This window comes from Paracoccidioides brasiliensis (assembly GCF_000150735.1).
Source record: "Paracoccidioides brasiliensis Pb18 unplaced genomic scaffold supercont2.1, whole genome shotgun sequence".
NCBI lineage: Eukaryota > Fungi > Ascomycota > Eurotiomycetes > Onygenales > Ajellomycetaceae > Paracoccidioides > Paracoccidioides brasiliensis.
The window spans coordinates 999285-1016989 of record NW_011371358.1 but is presented as its reverse complement, the minus strand read 5'-3'; the positions used below and the strand labels follow the sequence as shown (position 1 = coordinate 1016989).

The 17705-nt window shown below is 47.8% G+C and overlaps 7 protein-coding genes across 7 annotated transcripts; 4 read left to right on the top strand and 3 right to left on the bottom strand.

Moving 5' to 3' along the window:
* Positions 1-692: 692 nt before the first annotated feature.
* On the top strand, positions 693-1668 carry PADG_00309 (uncharacterized protein; the record flags this gene model as incomplete). Its single annotated transcript, XM_010757471.1, has 3 exons — positions 693-778; positions 849-1407; positions 1573-1668. 3 exons carry the CDS (start codon positions 693-695, stop codon positions 1666-1668), a joined length of 741 nt encoding a protein of 246 aa, XP_010755773.1.
* Positions 1669-2986: 1318 nt separating this feature from the next.
* Positions 2987-3985, bottom strand: PADG_00308 (uncharacterized protein; the record flags this gene model as incomplete). The annotated part of the gene is made up of 3 exons (XM_010757470.1): positions 2987-3740; positions 3810-3889; positions 3959-3985. 3 exons carry the CDS (start codon positions 3983-3985, stop codon positions 2987-2989), a joined length of 861 nt encoding a protein of 286 aa, XP_010755772.1.
* Positions 3986-4398: 413 nt separating this feature from the next.
* On the top strand, positions 4399-6196 carry PADG_00307 (SAM complex subunit SAM50; the record flags this gene model as incomplete). Its single annotated transcript, XM_010757993.1, has 4 exons — positions 4399-4428; positions 4498-4614; positions 4737-4923; positions 4983-6196. The coding sequence occupies 4 exons, from the start codon at positions 4399-4401 to the stop codon at positions 6194-6196; spliced, it is 1548 nt and encodes a 515-aa protein (XP_010756295.1).
* A 512-nt stretch (positions 6197-6708) lies between these two features.
* PADG_00306 (transporter YIP1) lies at positions 6709-7838 on the top strand (the record flags this gene model as incomplete). The annotated part of the gene is made up of 2 exons (XM_010757469.1): positions 6709-7095; positions 7197-7838. 2 exons carry the CDS (start codon positions 6709-6711, stop codon positions 7836-7838), a joined length of 1029 nt encoding a protein of 342 aa, XP_010755771.1.
* A 664-nt stretch (positions 7839-8502) lies between these two features.
* PADG_00305 (uncharacterized protein) lies at positions 8503-10887 on the bottom strand (the record flags this gene model as incomplete). Its single annotated transcript, XM_010757992.1, has 1 exon — positions 8503-10887. The coding sequence occupies one exon, from the start codon at positions 10885-10887 to the stop codon at positions 8503-8505; it is 2385 nt and encodes a 794-aa protein (XP_010756294.1).
* Positions 10888-11876: 989 nt separating this feature from the next.
* Positions 11877-12970, top strand: PADG_00304 (uncharacterized protein; the record flags this gene model as incomplete). The annotated part of the gene is made up of 2 exons (XM_010757468.1): positions 11877-12786; positions 12897-12970. 2 exons carry the CDS (start codon positions 11877-11879, stop codon positions 12968-12970), a joined length of 984 nt encoding a protein of 327 aa, XP_010755770.1.
* Positions 12971-14403: 1433 nt separating this feature from the next.
* PADG_00303 (uncharacterized protein) lies at positions 14404-16606 on the bottom strand (the record flags this gene model as incomplete). Its single annotated transcript, XM_010757991.1, has 5 exons — positions 14404-14467; positions 14540-14632; positions 14723-14750; positions 15065-15208; positions 15232-16606. The coding sequence occupies 5 exons, from the start codon at positions 16604-16606 to the stop codon at positions 14404-14406; spliced, it is 1704 nt and encodes a 567-aa protein (XP_010756293.1).
* Between the last annotated feature and the right edge of the window lie 1099 nt (positions 16607-17705).

The following is a 17705-nucleotide window of genomic DNA, read 5'->3' as shown; positions in this document are numbered from 1 at the left end:
GAAATCATTAAGCTCGAAATAGATTTTCGTAATTCCGGGGTAATAGAATATCAGGTCTACAATAACAACACTTGATACTAATCGCTGTGCATACACATTCCGACAGCTTTTTGAACATGGAACGTATTGGATTGTATCCTTGCAGAGAACCGGAGGGCGGCGAACAGTGAAATGAATAGAAGGGTGGATATCCCTATTGTCAGTACCCCGTAGATAAAAACATTTTCCATGCCCGCCGTGTCTAAAGAAATCAGAAAGATGGATCAACAGATGTTTCTGCTGTTGATGACTTGAAAAGGAAACAAAGCTGCTAAAATCGTGGATATATGAAACACAGAGGCATAAGGGGGCAAGGATAACATGAAGAAATCGAGAAAGAGAGATGCGTCTCACACCTGAAGCCCTAAATGCAAGGGTCCTCCAACAGATGGAACGTCGAACTTGTCATGATTCAACCAACCCCACTAAACGCCTTGACAAAAGTGGAGAATAGTGGAGAAGAGTGGTGGAGAACAACAATGCCCCGCCCGGATCATATTTGCGCACATGCAAACCGGGTTGTCCCCGTCATCTTCTTATGTAATGCCACGAGAGCCTAAGTTAACCAAAAAGAATCTCGAGAGATTTAACCCTGCCGCCAAAATTGGCTGAGTTGTCGTCAGAAACAAGCGGATGCTGCAACTCAGATTACGATGAGTGGTGTCAACATCGTTGTGGAGTCTCACCAAATCCAGGGCCTCCACCTACCTTCACCCCGAGCCCAGAGAAGCCACGTTCCGTAAAGACAATTCCGAATAACCATGAACCACATGAGTGCTAGGCATCGAATGCCTGCTCGCGGTCGAAAGTATCACCTACCTGAGAATAATGGCAGTGTATCTTTTTCCCGCTGCAAGTCAGGCGAAGCTCCCAATCGAGGCCCCAGATTCCGACTATAATTCCAACCCGAAAAGACTCCGGGCTTTTATAAGGAATGCCTCCATGGTGTTGCTTGAATCGTACGAGAACGGCGTGAAGTACCTTTGTGAAATTGGCATGCAATGGTATAGCCCATCGACTCAGGAGTGGCTAAAACCCACGGCAATTTTGAAACAGATCCAATTGCCCGATTTCTGGGAGGCTGAGAGGCAGTATCTCGAATCACCGGGCTGTCTTGCCAAACGATGCCTCATTGAGCTTCAGACGTTGTCAGGGAACGGCCAGTTACATTACGCGTCACCGGTATCGGCGATACAAATAGTTCCCCAAGCAAGCCGTCCTGGACAGATCACGGAGGACAATCCTATTGCTTTCTTGGATATTTCGAACCGGAGACCCTGCCGGACTCGGGTAGCCGGCAAGAGGAGGCCGATCAGTTATGATAAAACAAAGACGGAGCCGATGTTTTACCAGAGCACCGGAAATTCAGTACGCACACTGACTTATATATATATATATATATATATTTTTAAAGAAAGCAACATCTCCAGTAGACTGACTTGGCCCAGATGACACCACCTCAACCAAACAGATCGGAAATCCTATGTTCCCAGAGGACCCAGCGAATTTAACACTGCGAAGGCCTACGGGTAGGACCAGGCAACAGCTCTCCAGTCCCTCGGTTTTCCTCGGAAGAATCCAAAACAAATAGCGAACCCCAAGTCCCGCAATCGCTCAGTGCTCCAGTGATGGAGAGTATCACATCTATGTCAAATATGCCTCCCTATTCCACAACAATGAACCAGATATCCTTACGACAGAGCAATCGAAATACCATTAATGACAACTGACAAGGAGCAGGAACTGCAGACGCGCCACTGTAGTCTGTTCATTCAACAACGATGCGGAGAAGCAAACGGAATCAAAACCGGCAACGATGCTGTCAAGTCGACCAGGGTGGCTGGTGACTTTAATTGTTTGGGAGAATATGATTGTAAACTGCCAAATAAAGGAAGGCATATATAAGTTTCCTTAACTGATGAAGACAAATCATCGCTATTTTCCGTGACGCCACTTATAATTGGGTAATACGCAGCGGAGTAGTTGATGCATGAACTCTTATCTACAGTTTTATCTTGATATTCTATGTCTCTGTTGAATCCCCCAGGCACACCCATGTTGCTCGTCAATCGATCAATTAGTCTCTAAGATTAGATACTTTTGCGTATCTATACGCTAATGTCATCAGCGATGCTTCTTCGCAGGTCAATGATCTATGAACCGCATATTAAATTAACAGAAGATATATCTTTTTCGTGAGGTTTTCGGCAACTTCCTTCGTGGTATAGACATTGGTTATTCTCTCTTATCTATGTTCGTTGGTTTTGCTCGCCTTGGTTAGAGCCTCTGGTTGCTATGTTATGACTAAACTAATTTCCATTTTTTATATTTTGCTCTCAAAACTCTAGTTAATACATACTATCGTATTTGCAGGTCTATCTTCTCATGATTGTCTGGGAGTTTGGTGGGCCGATGTCTTTGCTATTTTCCCCTCTAGTGTTGGTGGGATTGTAGACAAATACTGTGGACGAAGAAAAGAAATATGAGAGCTAAGAACCCAAATATAAACAAATTCAAGCTATAGGTACATTGATTTATTTTATCTCTCGCACACAAAGATCAAGCGCAAGGAAAAGGGAATACACCATTTGACCTCCGTTCCCCGAGCACCATTGAATGAACCGTCTCCTATATCAAAACGGAGAAGAGAACAACACTGGCAGGGGCAGAAAAGCAATGGACGTCAAAAAGAAAAAAAAAAAAAAAAAAAAAAAGTGTCCCATCCATACGCCTTGCCACTGAAACAACAAAACAACAGATAAAGAACCAGTATTTGTCTATAGTAACTTGTGCTCGCTTCCTTTGGAAGTAAAGTCTTCAAGATACTGGTTACTTCCAGCAAAGAAGAATGTAACACACGAAATTCTGAAAAGGCCCGCGAGATTCTAGCCAAGTGGCGAATGACATCTTGTTAAATGCACAGCGCAAACAGATTTGCACCGACATCCTACCCACGCCCATCGTCAAACAACCTAATCAACAACGCATACCCCAGCACCAGCAAAAGACCCACCCAGATCTTATGCCGTTTAATCCAACTCTGTCCGACCTCCCTTGCAGCCTGGCCCCCTTCCACCACAGCTCCAAGCCCCGCTGCACTCCCTGCACCCCGTCTGCGAAGCGCACTAGCCTCCGGCGTGCATGTCGCGGACGAGCCACCATTCCCACTCCCAACCCCACCACCGCTAGGATCAGGCATAACCTGCCCCGTAGCCGGATCCACCCTATTGTCCGCCATCCACTTCCAATTCTCCGCATCCAACTCCGGCCACTCGGTACGAAACTTCAACCCGCCATCGCCTGCTTTGACACTCCCAATCCCCCTCGTGGACGGCGACACGCCCGCCACAGCCTTAGAGTGGGACCCGCCACCGGTCGAGTTCCACCACCTCGACCGTGCTGCTAGGATCTTGCGCTCGGATTCAGATGCGCTGACGCTGCCTGTCGTCATCTCCTCGCTGGTCATGAAGGACATGAGGCCGATGAGGATGGTTGAGACCTCCCAGGCCGGGTTGAAGGATTTGGGGTGGAAGTCACTAATGCTTAGGCAGAGGCGCGTGGAGGGTTGGAAGCGGCCGGATGGAGTGTGCATGCGGATGGCGGGGGGTGCGAAGGGGTATTCCGGTGGGAAGAGGAGGGTGCCCCAGTACTGGCCGTTTTCATAGGGGGTTTTGGGGGGACCCGTGAGGATGTAGTGCCATCTGGAGGAAGTTAGATCTTCTGGTCGTTGGTTCTTGATGGGCTTAGGGGACTTTTATGGATTTACTTACTCTAAGATATTTGATTCGGAAGGATGTGCAATTATATATGGTGGTGGGTTTTTCTGGATATTTTGAAATTCGCGCACGAGCTAATGCATACACGAATAGAGGTTAGCATCTTTCCTCCTGGCATATCCTTTGGGGGTTTGCGCACTCACGCGTTTGTTGGCTGCCCTTGTAGCCATATTATATCACCATGAAACGAGCGATGGGGTCCAGATGAATGGTATGAGAGAACGTTGATATTGCAACGAGAGCAGTTACCGAAGTCAAAAGATGCCGGACGAAAGTAGGTGAGGTGGTTGAAGAAGCTTGAAATGAAAGGAAATTTTGAAACAGAGACTTTGGAAGCTGAGGTTGAAGTTGAAGTTGTATGAAGTTGACCCTGTTAATAGCAAGTAGCTGCACAACTGTTGCTGTTGATGAAGCGTTGTGAGTCGTTCGTTTGATCTAATTTTGATACTCGTCACCGCCTTGCCAACCATGATCACGTGACTTAACAGTGAAGTTACGGCGAATCCCCTCTTCGGGTCCATGTGAAATCGGTGTGCTTTACGACAGTTGTGCGCCGACAACAAATTCCATTGCAAGCGCCGCAATGGATCCACCACTGGGGAGTGATGAGAAAGTGAGTTTTGCTATGATAGGGGGGAATTCTAGTGCCACTCGGCATAAACTGACTCCCAATTTTTTGCAGATATTCGAGCTGCTGCAGCGCAAAGTTGACCCCAAGCTGCAGGAGGAACAACAACAGGCTATAAATGAGCGGATAAACGCTATATATCAGAAGGCCCAATCTCGTCTGGCTGAATTGGTTGGTCCTCTGTTCTTCCTTTAGTCCCAATTATCCTCTCCTCCTTCCGGGGCATCTTCCGAATCCTGTCTCTCGTTATCGTTTTGGAATCGACAACTCATTGCATGGGATGTAAATATCAGATTGAGCAAAATTCCACACTGCCATGTACCATCTCATCTGTCCAAGTCATTCATGCCAACTATACGAGGAGAGGCTTCCTGGAAACCGTCCTGAGTTCGCTGTTGAGCTCAAACAGAGACCGTCCATATACTTTGTCGGAAGCTCTACAGGAAATCTCGATATGCACGAATAAACTAAATCGATTCGGTATGCTAAGGAGTTTAAGCTTGTTTGCTATCATGGTACGAGATTTAACTCAACATTAGACATCTTTGAACATCCCATATCCGTTTTCCTGGACAAGCCTACCCAAACGGACCCTTCTACGACCCCGACAGACCTCGAAGTCTTCCTCTCCGTCAAAGAGAAGTCCCGCATCCTGCTCAAAACAGGCACAGATCTCGGAAACGCCGAAGGATCCGCCTATGCTAACCTTTTGTGGCGGAATATTTTTGGCGGTGCGGAGTCCCTCAATGTCAACGCTTCCCTCGGCACTCGTACCAGATCAGCCTACCAGGCCGCTTTCGAAACCCCCATTCTTAGCAACCCGGACTACCGGTGGGAATTTGGTGGGGTTGGAAGCTCAACAGAGAAAACCTGGGCTAGCCATGAGGAGGTGCTCAAGGGAGCCTGGACCAAATTGCGCTGGCTGAGCCCTGCCGGACACAGACATGAATTAGGCTACAGCGGGTTCTGGAGACAGGTTACCGGTCTATCCGCGAATGCCTCGCCAACCGTTCGCTTGGATGCAGGCGATAGCGTCAAGAGCAGCATCTCGCATACCTGGGTCAACGATTGTCGCGATAACTCACTCCTCCCATCGCGGGGATTCTACACAAGGACTTTCAACGAGTTAGCCGGATGGGGTCCGCTTAAGGGCGATGTGTCCTTCTGGAAATCAGAGGTTGAAGCCCAGGGGGCTATGCCCATTCCCCTCCCCGGAATGAAAGGCGATAGCAGGATCAGCTTTACCACCGCATTCCGTGCGGGCGTTCTCTACCCGTTGGGCCTGGATGCGGATCGGAAACCTCAGCTTTCCCGTATCAATGACCGTTTCCAGCTAGGAGGGCCAACTGATGTGCGCGGGTTTAGACTTGCGGGTATTGGTCCGCGAGAAGGCTCAGACGCATTAGGTGGGGATGTTTTCGCAGCAGGGAGCGCAAACCTTTTATTCGCCTTGCCTCATGTTGGAGTGGAGAAACCGTTCCGCCTGCAAGCTTTTGTAAATATGGGACGACTTTTGTCGCTTAAGACTCGCGATCGCACACTGCCTTCGACGCAGGGGGAGGTGAGGGATAGCATGGTTGCAACTATTCGGGAGTTGGGAAATGGGCTTCCGAGCATGGCGGCGGGTGTGGGACTCGTGTATGCACATCCTGCTGCGAGGTTTGAGTTGAATTTCTCGCTGCCTCTTGTTATGCGGAAAGGTGAGGAGGGGCGAAAAGGGCTACAGTTTGGGATTGGGATTAATTTCCTGTAACAGAAGATGTATGTATTGTATATTACATTATGGTGCCTGTAATGAAGTGGTCATAGACTAGGTCATGTTAAACACCCTTAGTTATTTTATTTGTAAAGAAATTATTAGACGTTGACGTTGATTTTGTTTTCATGTCGTAGATGTAAATTCATAAGAGTATGTTTTTGCCTGGTTATGCCTGGTCTCGGCATTTTGTCCTGGTTGAAGTTCCCACGTCGCCCAAACAAAAGATGAACCGCAACTTCAACTTCGACTACTACAACGTCAACTACAAACTATTTTCTCACCATCACGGCACGTATCACTATCCACATATACTACCACTGACATTTATACGTCACTGTTATCTCTTTAACTGACCCAGCCTGTCCGCTCCATTCCGAAAATCCATCGACACACTCCTCTCGCATCTGGTCAACCTCACCGCAAGCTCCCTCAACCCAGACCTCATACCGTAAGCACCAACGGTACCCTCATCCACTGTCCACGAAACCCCCCACATCAAGGCCGTAATGGCCCAATACTATTCCCAACAGCAGCAGCCTCCATATGGCGGCACCCAGCAGCAACAATCCGCGCAAAACCTTCAATTCTACCCGTCCTCCTACATCTCCGTCTCTGGCCACACAACACCCCAACAGGCTCAATATGGAGGCTACGGAATGTCTCATAATTCTGCACCGGCATTCCCTGTTGGAGGAGGAGGAGGGAGTGGGGGTGGGGTTGGTGGGTATGGAGCTGCTGCGTTCGGGGCTTCGTCGGCAGGTGTGAGTGGGCGGATGGGAGAACAGGGCGGGTTGAGAACAGGGTGGCTGGCGGCGTTTGGCACAGAGGGATATGAGGGGGAACCCCCGTTGTTGGAGGAGTTAGGGGTTAATTTTGATCATATAAGGACGAAGGTGGGTTTTAAATCCATTGCTTGCTTTTTCGAGGAACATGCCCTTAAAAGGGTCCCTCGCCTCCTCTGCCTAAGCTAACATAACACATTTACAAATCCCAGACCCTAACAGTCCTCAACCCCTTCGCCCGCATCGACCAACACCTCATGGACGACAGCGATCTCTACGGCTCCCTCCTCTACATAATCCTCTATGGTACCTTCCTCCTCCTCTCCGGCAAGGTCTTCTACGGTTACATCTATGGCGTCGCCGTCTTTGGCACCTTTGCGCTCCACTTCATCCTCAGCCTTATGTCACCAGCTCTCGACCCGGTCTCCACCTCCGCTTCTTCAGACCCCTCAGTGCTCGCAGACCCCACTGCATCCAACACAGGCTACCACCCCCACCATCATAAGTCCAGCAACTCAGGCTCAGTACCCGGCAGAGCCGGCCACTTCTCTTCTACTCTTACTTTCCCCCGCTCCGCCAGCGTGCTGGGCTATTGCTTCCTCCCCCTCGTGCTAACAAGTGGCATCGGCATCCTAATACCTATGGACACGCTATTTGGATATCTCCTGACAACGGCTGCGGTGGGGTGGTGTACGTATAGCAGTTCAGGGATGTTTTGTGCTGTGGCGAGGATGCGTGGGATGAGGTTTTTGGTGGCGTATCCGCTTGCGCTGTTTTATGTTGTTTTTGGGATTATGGGAATTTTCTCGTCCAGGGGGGGGGGGTCGTTGGTGGCTAAGGCTACGTTGTCGTGAGCTGGTGTTATATGAATGAGCGGCTGAATTAAGGTTAGTTGAAAGAACGAGGGAAAATATGGAATCGGCATTATTCATTCTTAGTTTTCCTGCTTCTGGCTTTGGGTTTGAGCCTACTAATGATAGAGACGGGCTCATTGTTACTGTGCTCTCTCATGAGCAAGTTTATTGGCCATGCTTCTTCCCGTTCTCGCCTGTCGGGTTAGTCTTGTTAAGTCTGGCAATGTCGTTTATTCTCGTTTGCTTGATTAATTGGTAAAATAGGGTTTCTAAACAAAATACCATCCTAACGTTTTCTTTCTCGACGATTTTCTCTTTCTTTCATATTTATTGCTTTTTGAGGAAAGGATTTCGTTTATGAAATGGGAAGTGGATGGGGAAAAGCAGGGCAGAGAAACTAGAGGGAATAGATGACGGAAAGAGGAGACCATGTTGGCTTTGACAGTGTGTCCATTCAATCTATCCGTTTATCTTAAATATTAAGCTATATGGACTCAACAAGGAACGAACTGTCTAAACTATTTCCTTACCTCTCCGCCTCCAACCACTCTCCATTCTCGTCTAGTCCATTCCAGGCTCATCTAATCTAAGCCATACAATGACAGCATATATATGTCAACACCGTTTTACCAGTTATGCCCTATATACACTTCGTCACCCTGACTTATCCTAACGCCACCCTTTCCCCTCTTCCCGGTGCCCAATTTTTCAGCCACTCCCTCGCCTTCCCCACATCCCCCGCCGCCGCCTCAATCGCCGCAATACACCAGGAAATGTCATATGCCTTTCCATCCCCCTCACCAGACTCGGTCTCATTCCCAGTCTCCGCGGCTAACAGCTCAGCCAACTTCCGCCGCTGCTGACTTTTTTCATCCGTACAGAAATAAAACGGCGCTGTATTCGTAACAGTAGGACCAATACCTACAGCCTCTATAAGCGGTTTAATCATAGCTGAGATTTCTTTACTCGAGAGAGACACGCCGCCACCGTCACCATCTGCACTGCTAGGGGCGGTATTCGTCCGGTCTGTCTTGCAATATTGGTTCAGACACCACCCCTTCCCACACCCCTTCAACATCTGCGCCAAATAACGCCGCTCGATCCGGCGACTTAGCGCTTTGCCCTCCGGATCATACACGTCCACATATAGTGGGCCAAAACACACAGCGCACAGGCCAAGCGAGTCATTAGATGCGCTTGACCCCTGCAACGTCCGGCCGCAGTTGCGATTCATACACACCCGTGGCGCGGGCCGTGAGAGGCGGTCCAGATCATGGTGGCGCAGGTGCGTTTTCATATCCTTCAGCCGGATGATTTTGTTGCAGAGGTGGCATTCTGTCGTGCGGCCGCCATCTGCGAGCTCGTGGGGCGTTAGGCCGGAGAGGAGGACTTCGGGATCGTTTAGGTCAGGGTCTGATTCGCCTTGTTGCGGGACGATGAGGTGGCAGAATTGGCAGAGGATGGGTTTGGCGGGACAGGAGGTGGTGCGGTGGTGGGCGACGGCTGGTAAGTTTGGGGCTATGAAGGGGCAGTTTGGGCACTGGTGGGGGGTGTGGAAAATTCTGTTGTGTTTTGCATGGCTGGATGGGTCGTTGCCATAAGAGGAGTCGTGGGGACAGTGCCAGTGGTTTTCCCATTTGCGTTTCTGGATAACGTTTTCGCACTTGGGGCAGAGGATATTGTTGCGGAGACAGAAGTTTTCGTGCAGGAAAAGGGCTTGTTTTGGTATCCACTGATAGCAGTTCTTACATTGCGTATCATCTGGGTCCCGTTCACTATCCTCAGTGGGAACGTGTAATTCGGTGTGACCTCCTGCTGGAACGCTCTTTGTGTGGAGGATGAATTTCAGTGGAGTTGCGGTTTTCGATTTATTATCGGCATCAGACATTGTGCTTTCTGAATAGCCATGCACGGAGATGTAAATGGCTTCGGCATCTTGAAGTTCAATATTCGTAGGTTGTAAGCATATTTGCTTCAGGGAGACACTTGAAAAATCACCAAATACATGTTCGTCATCCCTAGGTCGGTTTCTTTGTCTTGCTGAAAAGGGGCTTATAAAGAGGTCCACGTCTGCATCATCTGCTACATCAATCTCAACATCTAATGCATGTTCGTGATCCCAGTCATTTAGTTGGTAGTCGACGTAGTCTCCTGGTAACACTTGGCCGCTGACCTCTTGTCCCTGAGCAAGGTTCCCACCAATAGAGTTTCCCTCCTTTGTTCCTGGAGCGCGAGAAGTTTTCTCCAACCGTCTTTTCAGCGTTTCTCGTGCCTGCTCTTCATCCAATGCTTCGATGTCCACTTCTAGATCGGTATCCACGATGCATATGCCGTCACCCTGCGGTTCCACTTTATCAACCAAAAACCGAAAGGTTTCATTCCGTCCTCCGGGAACTAGCAGAAACTCTCCAAGGGTCAAAGTCGTAAAGTTGTCACGCAGGTATCGTTCTAGAAGCGCTTTCCAATCCTCGGGATCATACCCCGCCTCGAGGGGACGCAGGCGAACATAGGAACCCTTAGGTAGCTGCTTCGCATGAATAGTGACAAGAGGGCCACTGGGTATCGTCGCTCTACCTCCACCCCCAAATTCTGCTATGTCCATATTGGACAACGAATCTTCCCGTAATGTGTCCGCCGCCGCTGGCTGGAAATCAACATCCTCAAGACCCAAGCTCTCGCGGAGAAAGGCACTCAAGCCAACTTCGTTTTCTTGGGCAGAAAACTCGCGGATACCAGCATGCACAATCCGACCGTTCGAGGGATTGACTATGCGAAAAGTTAAGGGTTGTGGAAGCCGATGCTGTCTCTCTGCAGCCAACTCTCTAGCTCGACGCTCAGCGACAAAAGTGTGGGGATTAAAGGGATCAAATTGTGGGGTCAAGGAATGGTTTTGCGTTGGGGATGTGGAGGAGATTGGAGCAGCAGCCAGTAGCTGCTCAAGAGCAGAGGGAGGAAGAATAATTTTGTCGCCGGGCAGCTGTTTTGTTCTTGTAGCGGGCGTTACCACAAACTGCGCAGTCCATTTGAGCGCATCTGAATCTGTGGCCATGACATATATATAATGAATCAGTATGTAATGTACCTAATTAGAATACACTGCTGCTCTTCATCTCATCACTGCTTATCACAGCCGTTGAAAGAGCGAGAAGGTAAGTAATATACATTTATATTTATGTAGGAACATGTTGAAGATGTTGAAGATAAATGAACTGGAGGATGACCAACACTTTCTGGAACCTACGAGAGGTTGTTTGGATAATCTTATCAGATCAATCTTATCTCCACGTGAATATCAGATAAACTAAGATTTGAAGCTTCTTTCTTCTCCACGCGGTTGAGTTGGATAACTACAGATTAGATCGACCACGCTTTTGACTTGGATGACGAGACTACGAGCCCTTGTCTTTGTATACTTGTTCTCTCCATTATCGCACCGCTTTTATCAAATCAATGCCTTGAAGCTGTCCTACTTCTCAAGCTGGTACATATAAGTTCCTAATCACCTTATAACGCGCTATCTCCTACGGAGTACGAAGTCTCTCGAGGAACTTTAGGTGACCATTAACAGGGGCACCAGACCCAAGAGACGAAGCCAAAAAAAGAGAGAGAGGAAGTCTTCTTCTAGTTTCACTGCTGGAATCTTCAGTTACTGATAATAATTCATACGGACCTACAGTTCCAGGCTATCTTCCCTGGCGCAAGGAAGTATCACTATCTGGTCACGTGTTCTGCTGCCTATTTTATTGCTCTTCAACAAGCGCAAAAGATATCATATAACTTCTCGTTCAGCTCATCTTTCCCTTTCTCTTCATTCTCAGATTCTCTTCCTTCTATTCCTTTCACTCATCCAAGTTGAGACAAGGCTATTGGCATCAACCCCTATTCTCCAAGGAGCCCTCTCTCCTGTGCTGGTAACTCTTCATGAATTTATATCTGAAGATCAAATTTAAGATTTATGCATCTTCTTTTCTGATAGTCTCTCTGCGTTTGTGTTCTCCTCCCACTGGATCTTTATGCCCTCAAGATCCTTTCTACAGGATGGGTGTGACATACCGCCGCAAATCAGGGGTTCCTAATCCCCGGAAAACAATAGCCAACAAAACCCGAGATATGCCATTTCCAAGTGCAAATATAGCTGCTACACCAAACCTTCCTTTAGCAAACACTGTCTTTGAATTAATACGAAATACAAATGCTCTCAGCTCTGCAAACTCACATGGACTTTCAGCTCCTGGAGCCATCGTGACTCCGAGCCCAATGATGGACGTAACCCGCATTCAACCAACGAAGGTTTCTCTTCCCCAAAAACCCCCAACTCACACCCGGAAGAAGGATCGAAGTGATGCCTTCCGGGAATGTGTCATCTGCGCTGAATTGAAACCCTTGGGATGGAAAGGGGCGAATTTCCCCTCTTTCCCCCGATGCGCACATGGTCCACAGACATGCTCAGATTGCGTGTCAAAGCACATCATCATAACGTTGAAAACACGGGCCCCCATTAACCACAACCAGGTAGCAAGCAAAGGAGTAATTGACTGGTCCATATGTACCTGTCCACAGTGCAACATGACCCTTACAGAGTCTGAGATACGATCGGCCCTGAGCCGCTCGGAAAATGCGGTCATTACTGGAATCGTTTCTCGCAAGGAACTCGAATCCCACCCACGCTGGGCTTCGTGTCTGTCCATTACCTGCTCGTCGGGCCAAATATTTCCGGAAGGCGCGCAGTCTGAGAAAGTGGTATGCATCAAATGTGGAGCTAGTAGCTGCTTCCTACATGGCATCCCGTGGCACACCAAATATACCTGTGGCCAGTATGACGATAGCCATCCGAACGCCCAGAGCGTGCGAAGTAGCGAGGATCGCATCAAAAGAATGACTAAAAAGTGCCCGAATCCAGGATGTGGCTGGCGAATTCAGAAAAGTGGAGGATGCCCAAATATGTTATGTATGGAGCCCCCCTCTTCACAAGACCCCAAGATATTCCATTCGTCATGGCATCATGCACATCTCTTTGAAGTCAAACTATGTGCTAACAAATTTGCAATTAACATCTAGGCATTAAATGTTCCCGACCATTTCGCTGGGACGAGGCCAAATGGGATGAGAATGTCGTTCCAGAACCAGAGTGAATCTGCTGTTTTAGAACATACATCCGTTCTTTTGACTATGCTTCACCAGGCTGTTCGCATAGAGTCCGGATTTGTGAGTCTATAAATTTTATTATTTTATTATTTTATTATTTTATTATTTTCCTTTTTCTTTTTCTAACATCCTCCCAACAACATCTGGGGCACGAGAAAGGCAGAGTAATATCTCAACATCTGTATACTCCTTTGTTTACTGGGTGCAAATCGAGTGAACGATATCCTGCCATCCAATGGTCTATCTCATCTTCAACGGTTTAAGGAGCAACCAACTCCTTTACAAATCGCGTCGAACACGGTAGACTCTCAAAACCATGTTTGGGCTTAATCTAGTTCGTGCTTTGCTGTTCTATTCTATTTCGTCTCCGACTGGTCATCTATCATATGGATAAGGATTCTGGAATGACAGTGATTGGGAGGACTTTGGACTGAAAGAGAATTGGATACGGCTCTTTGCTTGACAAACCTTCCGTTAGCTTTGAATTGTAGTGAACTCTTTTTGCATTTTCTCACTCTCCTTGTTATTTTTGTCCAGACTCTCAGATTGTCGCTGTGCCACATATAGCAGGAATTGAAAGTAGATGAGAGGCGTGTGAGGGGAGAGGAGAAGAGAACGGAGATAGCACAAGGCAAACGGAATGTCAAGTCAAATCAGTAGTAGAGCTCCTTTTTGTGAACTTTATTTCTAACAATACCAGAAAAAAAAATTGCAAAAAATCAATACCAATGAGTTGAAATTCTTCCAAATAAAATCAGTTATGCGAGTGCTGCTATGTTGCTGAAGTTCGAATTGAGATGAGTGTTTGATATAGGTATTCTCCATATTAATAGATATATAAATCTATACCGAACCGAAATTCCCCGCCGCCCAAAATATAACCCAAACGGAGATAAATAGAACAGGAGACAAGAGTCTGGTAAACCAGAAAACCGGTCACTGAGAGATCTAAAGAGCGCCACGCCATCACAAGGTCAAAAAGGTGAAATTCATGTCAGTGTTAAACATTCACAACCCTTACGTTAAAAGTTATTAATAGAGTGGAAGATGTGAAAACCCAAAGGGGAAAAAGATTAAATGTGGTATAATGCAGGGGAGGGGAGGATGTAATTAAAGGAGGTTCAGGGTGCGTATTGATGTGGATAATGATCGAGACCTGGCCTGGCTGTGAGATGAGAGTGGCGATGGAGAGGGATATGAATGGAGAGAAAAACACATTTCCTGTTTGACCGTTGACTGATATAGAATGCAAGAAAAATTGTTGATGGACATTAAGAACGGTGGATTGAGAAGGGTTAGTAAATAGTCAAGTTTGTGCTCTGTTTGTCCGAGGGTAAACAAAGAATATTGGTTTAAAACTTCGTTGTGTGGCTATTAAGCGTTTTTTTTTGACCTGCCTAGACATTATAGATATTATATGTCAAACCTGCGGGATGCTATTGTAGAGCTCTCTGACCTCGGGCGCTCGTATTGCACCAGTCGCACTGTATGAAACTCATGTAAGTATAGGGCAGAGCTAATGTACCAAACCTAGAAAGAAATTCAACATAACGTACCTTGGTAGGGGTGCAGCCGTCATTGTGTTCGAGGCAATACTCTCCCTGGCAGGTTGTGCAGATCCGTTGAACTTCCATTTTACAAGCGCCGCACTGTTGGACAAGGTATTAGATTAGACGATTAGATTTTCTGGATATTACAAAAATATTCTTGAGAGGGAGAGAGGGGAGGAAGGGACGTACTGTAGCACCACATTCCCAGCAATCTTTGCTGATATCAGTTAAAAGGTGCTGTTAGAATGAATTATTAGAAAAATCCTAGTATTAAATGAGGGGGAATTTGGGTGGGGTAGAAGTCTAGTGGTAGGAAGATGAAAGACGATATGGAGAAGAATCAGAGCATTAACATATGTTGAGATATACATCAAAATTATGGTAAAGGCAAAGCATACTCTTCATCTCCATTTTCATACGGAGAAGTGCTACCACAAATCAATGGCAAGTCACTTCGTATTATCATGGATCGACGAGACAGCTTTTCGGGTCTGTCATGGCATGGCATTCAATACAGAGACCGTCATATACCTTTTGTTGAGAAGGGCCTGTGGGCCGCGACGCTGTTTGATGCAGCTTGAGATGATGTGTTGGCTTTTCTGGGTTGGGGAGGCAGGTGGAACACCACCACCGGCCGCACCGGTGGCACCAGCGGTTGGTCAGGCAATCTTGGCACTGCATTATCAGAGTATATTCACCATTTGAGCAGCCAGCGGGTGACTTGGCGGCGGTGACTCTGGAGGAGTGCATTGGTGGGGGCGTCAAGAGCGGGAACTGGTGATTTGGTGAATGATTCCAGACTGCCGGACCCTCTGGGGAGGAATGGCAACCCTCGCACCCGCTGGGCCCGAGGGCAACGGTTGCTATAGCTGGGGAGAAGTAAGATACGGGTTGCATGTCGTTGCCTGCTGCGTTTGCTGCTGCAGTAGACAAGGGCTGATGTTGTGGGCTTCGACACAAAACCGCATCAAAGGAGATGATCCCGTTGCAGAGCTGTAATGTCTGCGCCCATCCAGTGGAGATTGGCTTCTTGAGCACTTTGCCGGTCGGTTTGTACCATGGATGTCTCCAAGTCATCCGACCTTGATGCTTGGCATTGTCATCAAGTTCAGAGGAGCCGTATGGTTGAGAGGGGCCCGAGTGCTTCCTGTCCTGAAAGGCGGTCTGGGCATCATCCATTGGCGTGAAATGATAGATCCCTTTCACCCTTGGCATACCTTTGGCGCGTGAAGGTCTGACAGCGTATTGAAGAGTCTGCATTAATTTCCGTTCGTTAAGGTTAAGACAGTCCCTAATCGACAGTATAACTACGTTAAATTTGTCTGTCAGGATGATATCGGCAATAAGGTCTGCAGGAACAGAGAGACCATCCAGGACCAGAGTTCTGACATCCTGCAAGATATTCCTACGTCCCAAATCTGAAAAGATCCCCCTCAATGGTCCTCCATAAAACTCATCTTCAGTCAAGGATTCATCCATGCGTTGAGTCCTCCAAGTCTCGCCGCCTGGATCGATGGGCCCTGTTGATGGCGGTGGCTGAGACCCACGGCATTTTGTCAAATCCATATACCGGAAGACGTATGGGGTATCCATGATGATGGAGCGGAGGGTGGTGCATGTGGAGGCTAGTGATAGAAGAGATGAGATTGACAGGTAGGGCGCGAGATGGTCAAGGATCAGAGAATTAGACAAGATATCTAGCAAAGAAGTTGGCAACGGTTTGCCTAAGAATGCGACGGGGCAATTAGAGCGACATGGCAGGCAGAGAGAAGGGTTGTTAATCAAGGTGGCTTGGCCAATCAGGTGGTGTTTGTAGGCAGCCATTGCGCCAGCGGTGATGGAGGAGTCCTGCATGTCAACACTGGAGTAAGAGGAAGGGGTAGATAAAAAGGAAGAGGACATAGAGGATATTATTGATGCCGGCTGCGCCTGGATTGCCTGCAGCGCGGCTCTAGCATTTGCAAGTTCTGTCTCCAACAAATCAATGGCCGATTGTAGGATAATGGGCATAGCTTTTGCGTTAAGGGGATCGATGGCGGTCCTTAAGGTAGCCCATAGCTGCCCTTGGGCCATATCAAGCCAGCTGATATGGGAGATAGCTATAATATATTATTAAATGCCCTGATCCTCTAAAAAAAATACTGATGCAGAGTAGAATCACCGGAGCAATTCCCTTCGTTGACGGTCGTTCGGGAAGCGATGACTAATCCCGGTCGCAATAGCCGGAGCAACAAGGGCTGGGCGGAGAAAACACGTGCAAGCGGCGCCCGTCCTCCAGAGTAAAACCGTCCAGCGGGCTATGCTGCAACACAAATGGGTCAAAAATGAGTCAAGAGAACTCCAGATGGATGTTGAGCGGTCCGGAGAGAGTGTCGGCTGGGACGGTCTTGGGAGTACGTGGCAAATGCAAATCCGCAACAAACATGAATGAAAAAGAAGGTAATGATAAGTGGATAAAATGGAGATGGTTTGGTCGTTACCAACCCAACAGATCTCATGGAGAAAGTGGATATCGGAGAGTCAGAGCAACCTAGATAGAGCCTTTTGATCTGTTTGAACTTCCCAGCTGAGGCCCGAGGGGAGGGAAAACTTGAGGTGGAGCAAAAATATATAATAAAATGAGGTTTGTGGAAATTTTTAAACTTTTGATATTCTCACTTAACCTAAGGATGGTTGAACAATACTAATGGAATGACGGAACACAACCTTCTCTGGGGTTAACAGCAAATTATATCTAAATAGTACACCCAAGAGGCTGAGTTGGTGCCACTCCCCGGCGGGAGCGACCAAACTCGACCGGGGAGTGCGCCAATTGTCTCCGCAGACTGCTGGTCACAGTGGTTGGTGGAGAGAGCTCTCTTAAACAAAGCAACAGGACGAACGGACGAACCAGAGTGTTTGGAGCTCGAATCCTGAAAATGAGGCCAATCGAAGCTAAGCAGTCTGGCAGGAAGCGGATATAAGATTATTAAGAAATCTTAGTTAACCTTACACCGAAACAATGAAATCGGTAAGGAGCTCGACAACAGAACCCTTAACGAAGTTAGGAAGGGAATTCGTGGAGGACAGTTGAGGTTGATGCCATAACGACTCACTATAGATATCCAGACAACTTTTTCATTCTTCTTTAATCTCCTCTCACGCTACGGAGGAGTAACAGCGCACACAACCC